The 6,000-nt window shown below is 37.0% G+C and overlaps 1 protein-coding gene across 7 annotated transcripts in view; it reads left to right on the plus strand.

Annotated features, from left to right (window-relative positions):
- Positions 1-6,000, plus strand: part of ZNF624 (zinc finger protein 624) — a 45,563-nt gene that overhangs the window by 23,309 nt on the left and 16,254 nt on the right. For 4 of the 7 annotated variants that reach the window (XM_011227044.3, XM_019801392.2, XM_034647354.1 and 1 more), the window contains 2 exons: positions 3,328-3,454; positions 4,170-4,265. The exons of the other annotated variants lie outside the window; for them this stretch is intronic. In XM_011227044.3, the coding sequence (XP_011225346.1) occupies positions 3,328-3,454; positions 4,170-4,265 (223 nt within the window). The remainder of the gene's footprint in view (positions 1-3,327; positions 3,455-4,169; positions 4,266-6,000) is intronic. 7 annotated transcript variants of the gene reach the window in all.

The following is a 6,000-nucleotide window of genomic DNA, read 5'->3' on the forward strand; positions in this document are numbered from 1 at the left end:
AGTTTACAGCTCTTGCTTTCCCAGACCTTCAAGGTAAGCCAAAGGTGAGAGCTGAGGGCCTTCTTAATTTTTTCCTGGGGCTTATCTCTTGGTAGGAAAAAGAAAATAAAACCTAGTAAGTTCATCATAATTGGAGTGACATGTGAAGTGATTAACAGTAAAGTTTATGTACTGTCATTATCTCCCATATTAGCTTATTTTATTATTAACAGAATGAAAGGTTTGCTTCATGGACTTCCAGGTACAAATAAATAAAGAGGTTTAAACAGTTGACAAGTATACATATCTATATGGCAGGAAAACACCCCAGAGGAAACCTGTTTCTTCTGATATAGAGCAAATCTTAGCCAAACATAATCTACCTTGAGACCTTTGACTGATCAGCTAATCAGGATTTTTAGTTTATTAGATCATGGAGTTAGTGATTATGAGTTTGAATTCTGGAGTCAAACTGCCTGAATTTGAATCTAGACTTTACCTTTTCTGAGAACTTGGGCAAGACATGAAACGTTTTCATGCCTCACTTTTCTCATTAGCACCTTCCTTATTGTGCGGATTCAGTCATTACAAGGCCTTAGATCAGTACCTGGCAAATATTATGCTCTATATGTATACAAAAGAGCAGAGAATGGTTTCATGAATCCCTTTGTACCTATTGCCTGTGTTCAACAATTATCAGCCCCTCGATAATCATACTTCATTTGTAATCTTACCCTCTCTCATTAATTATTTTGAAGCATATACAAGATATTATATAATTTCATTTATAAATATCTTATTATATATCTATAACACATTTTTGTAATGTTAAGTATATTACCATGGTTTCAGCTAAAAACAAGCAGAAAGCCTTAATATCATCAAATGTTGACTTGGTATTTGTTTCCCCAGTTGATTCATATGTTACATTGTCTCTTAGGTCAATTTTAGGCTAGAGTTTGCCCCCTCCCTCTTTTTTTGTCCTTGCAATAATTCACTGAAGAAACCCAGGTTATTTTACTTTCTAGCTGTGTTGCCCAGTATAGTAGCCACTAGCCGCATATAGCTGTTGAGCGCCTGAAATTAAAATGCACGTCATATTTCAAAGACTTAGTACAAAAGATAGTGTCTCATTAATAATTTTTACATTGATTGCATATTGAGATTATAATATTGCATATATATTAGGCTAAATAATATTAAATATTAAATAATATTAAAGATAATTTCACTTGTTTCCAGCCAGCAAGAGAGGGAACACAAGCAGGGGGAGTGGGAGAGGAAGAAGCAGGCTCCCAGCGGAGGAGCCCCATGCGGGGCTCGATCCCAGAATGCCAGGATCACGCCCTGAGCCGAAGGCAGACGCTTAACAACTGAGCCACCCAGGCGCCCCTTGTTTCCTTTTATTTTTAATGGGGCTACTAGAAAACGTTAAATTACATATGTAGCACTTGCAGTATACTTCCATTGGACACTATTGATTTAGAATTTCATACAACATGGATTTTATTGGTTGTTAAGTAAGGGTTATTTAAGATGTTTCTCTGTCTCCTGTATGTCCAGTATATTGTTGGTTAGATCTAGACGCTTAATTAGATTCTGATTTAATTCTTTTCAAAATGATTTTGGCAGTAGTGTCTCTGATACCTGCTGTATACCACCAGAAGTCACATGCCTAGCAGCCACTGATGACCCTTTAATTCATTAGAGGTTGCAGAACGATGATGTTCTCATTTTTTTGTTCCTTTTCATGTATTAGCTGGAATCCTTCCATAAAGAGAAATCTCTGTTCATCAACTATGTGATCACACTTGATTACTATACAAGCTTTATGTGTTTTACATCGGAACAATTTATTTACCAGTTTCCAGGCATCCTCCAAAAATAATCAATGCGTATTTTTATAGTAGTATTATGAAATCATGAATTTCAATGTGTGTTTTTGAAACCCATTGTATTTACTATCCTCACTGATGTTCAAATTATCTTATTATTATTAACTAGTGGGAGTTTTTTCAAGTTGTCCCCTGTGTCTTAGATATGATCTTAGTAGTCTTTGATAGCTTCCTTGCCTTTTAGTGTCACAGAATGTTCCAGGCCTTGTTTCCTTTTAGTGAAAAGTAATACTTAGGGGCCACAGTCTAGCTTGTATAATGTTACCTTATTAGTTATTGTTTTTATTTTTAGGCCTTTTCCATGGATGAAGCTAGGAAATATTTTTTTTTCCTTAAAACTGAAATAATTCATGAGTTCATACTGATACTTCCAATTCAAATTTGGATCTATGGAGTTATTGCATAATTTCATCAATATTACATTTATATCTTCTTTCTGTCATGCCAAATTTATTTGTTCTCAGTGGCATCATTATACTAATTTGCTTTACCAAACAGTGCACACACAGCACTACCAGCAACAGTATGATTATTTATTGAAAACATTGGTTTTGGTTTTTGCTGTTCGTTTTCTTCTTGGGGTATATTTTACAAAGGATATATATGTTATGTTTCAAATTCAGTTAAAATATTTCATCTTTGATGAATGTCTGTGCTTCAAACTGGTTTCATTTTTCTTTTAAATTTTAGGGATGACTTTTTTAAATTTTAATTTTTCTCTTAATACATTTACATGGTTCAAAAGTAAAATCTACAAAACAAGAAATACTCAAAAGAGGTTAGCTTCTAATTCCAGTCCTCTCCACTCTCTCTATTCCCTCCTTCCTCTAACAGGTAACCACTAAAGAATTTTATGGCTCATTCTTACCTTTTTAATGCGAGCACATATATAATTCATATCCTGACCAAAAAAGTTCTCCAAAGTCCCCATGATTTCTTATTTTTCTTGCTCAAAGACAGAGCTTACAATATTCTGCATCTACAATCTGATTGAATAACTCTATCTTTTATTAAGTCATATTCTGTAATTTGGAACTGAGGAAGAGCAGATATTATAGATAAGCCAGGGCTTTGAGGGAGAAAGGATGATTTGGGTAGAAACCACTAACTGTTATCAGATGTTAAGACTTTCTAGGGAAGGAGGAAACCATGCTGTTTGACTCCAGATAATATAGTAAGACCAATATTTCAAAGTTAGAGAAAGCCAGCTTTGAATTAGTCTGAAAAGAAAATCCTGCATCAAGTAAAACTCAGGAAATGGAATGGGCTTCCTCTTGTAGTTTTAAGTTCTTATCACTGGAGAGATTCACTCATCCTTTAAGGGTTGCAGGTTGACTTAAGTGGTCATTTGATGATTCTGATTTCTGGAGTATTCCTCCAGTTTTTTATGTATTATTCTCCCCAACAGGTCTCATTGTATAGTCCCTGGGTGATCACAGTGTATTTATTTTAGGATTCCGTGACATTTAAAGATGTGGCTATTGACTTCACATTAGAAGAGTGGAGGTTGATGGACCCTTCACAGAGGAACCTACACAAGGATGTGATGCTAGAGAATTATAGGAATCTTGTCTCCCTGGGTAAGGATAACTTCTGTGTTCCCATATATACCCACTTGATCAGGTTTGCTGAAGGTATAGAGCCTCTAAAGTACTTAACTGAACTTGGGGTTAGAGTTTGGACATTAAAGCCTCGTATTAGGGGGATGTTGTTGGGAGTCATGCTATCCCTTGCTCTTAATTAAGTGGCCCATCCATTGCAGAGTAAGAAATACATATTTCATTGGAATCTTGGAGATTGTTGACAGTCCCCCAGATTTAGGACTAAAGTTTTTTCTGGTCACTTTTCTAAATGGGTACCTCCAGAAAGAAGGGAGCAAATGTGTTCATTTTCTTTCTAAACTCAGATTCTCCCATGTTCTCTTATCCCAGAAAATCTGGGATCATAGTGTTGAGCTCCTTTGTAATCATCTGTAACACCACCGTACAATAGAATGTTCTGTTGTGCTGGGAATGTTCTGTCCAGTATGGCTGGCACTAGCCACTTGAGGCTACTGAGAACTTGAAATCCGGCTCGTCCAACTGAAGAACTGAATTTTAAATTTTATATTGTTTTAACTAATTTAAATTCAAATTTAAATAGCCACATGTGGCTTTTGACAACCGTAGTGGACAGTGCATCTCTAGAACTTCCCATAATAGCCACTGTGCGTGGAAGATGAAGAGCTGAGACTGAATTTGGCAATAGTTCTTACTCATAGACACAGTCAAGTCCTATTCATTTTTCTCTGAACAGGGCTCGCAGTTTCCAAACCAGACATGATATCTCATTTGGAGGATGGAAAAGGACCATGGGTGGTAGTGAGAGAAATGGCAAGAGCCCCCTATCCAGGTGAGTTAATAAGAACCAGGAGGATTGGGTTTAAGTTCATAGGTTATGGCTGGAGCAGAACATCTGAAATATTTTGGGTAGTATCCTTGCTCAGAACAACCTCAGAAGAAGAGATTCTCTCCCTCCCTCGCTCTCTCTCTCCTTTTCCCTCTCCTGTTGCTTCTCCTTCTCTCTCTATTCTCTACTTTTGATTCCCATCTCAACCGACTTTGCTTTCTTAAGGACATGATCTTCGTAATTAGTCCTTCCTTCAAACATGCGTGAAGCACCGCTTTCGGTTCTGTCCTCTCCAGTTAACTTTACATTTTTCTCATTTGTTTAACCATTTTCTGACATCTGTTCCTTCATTAATTTTCTGGAAAATGCTTTCCTAAGAGTCACCACTGATTTCTTCTAAGCCAAACCTATTTACTCATTATTTAACTTTCTTCACCTGAAAGCCTGCTGAAATTTTGGGGGAGCCCTCCTCTTCTCCTCCAGGTTCTTTGCCAATTGGAAATACAAACAAGGAATCAGTTCAGAATCAAAATGCAGTATTTATTTATGTATTTAATTGGTATTTATCAGACATCTGTATTCTGTGTGCTGGGTTAGGCACTAGGTCTACAGCAATGAGTAAGATGGACCAGGTCCCTGCCACCACAAAGATTAAAATTTTGGAGACATTAACAAGTATATAAATAAAAAGAAGCTACATAATGGTTGTAACAACCTTCAGTTATGAGATAAATTGGGGGATATGAAAGAGTAACTGGGATGGAGATGAAGGTTCCTCCTTGAGAGAGTATGGTCAGGGAAGGCTTCTGAAGAGGGACATTAAAGCTGAGCCTTGAAGACTCAGAAGCAACCAGCCAAGGGAAGAGGAAAGGAGAAGCATTCCAGGCAAAGGACTGGACACAGAAAAGAATGAAATGTATTCTAGAAATGAAAAGGGGGCTGCTCTGACTGAAGCCTAAGTGAGCGGGAGACTGATCAGAGTTAGACAAAAGCCTGTCTCCACAGAGCTTTGTAGGTGATGGTAACTATTTGGATTTTAATCAGAGTGAGTGTGAAGGCATTGACAGACTTCAGTCAAGGATTTTTAGGAAATAACTGTATGTGGAAATTGAACTTGAGGGCATTAAACCAGGTAATGAGGTGGTTATAATAGTCTAGGCAGAGATGAGAACTTTGGTTAAGCTGATAGTGGAGAGGGAATCAAAGAAATGGATTCTAGTTCAGTTGAGAATTTTATCATGGTGCCATCTGTAAGTCAATATGTATTACATATATTCTTTTCATGTATCAATATTATAGGTGTTTTTATTCAAGTATAATTAACATAGTTTTATGTGAGTCAGGTGTACAATATAATGATTCAATAATTATATTCATCACTCAGTGCTCATCAAGATAAGTGTACTCTTAATCCCTTTAACCTATTTCACCCATCCCCCACCCACCTCCCCTCTGGTAACCACCAGTTTGTTCTCTATATTTAAGAGTCTGGGTTGTTGTTTTTTTTCTTTTCTTTTTTTTTTTTAATGATTTTTTATTATATTATGTTAGTCACCATACAGTACATCCCTGGCTTCCGATGTAAAGCTCGATGATTCATTAGTTGCATATAACACCCAGTGCACCATGCAATACGTGCCCTCCTTACTAACCAACACCAGTCTATTCCATTCCCCCACCCCCTCCCCTCTGAGGCCCCCAGTTTGTTTCTCATAGTCCATAGTCTCTCATGTTTCAT

The sequence above is a fragment of the Ailuropoda melanoleuca genome, chromosome 17 (assembly GCF_002007445.2).
Source record: "Ailuropoda melanoleuca isolate Jingjing chromosome 17, ASM200744v2, whole genome shotgun sequence".
Classification (NCBI taxonomy): domain Eukaryota; kingdom Metazoa; phylum Chordata; class Mammalia; order Carnivora; family Ursidae; genus Ailuropoda; species Ailuropoda melanoleuca.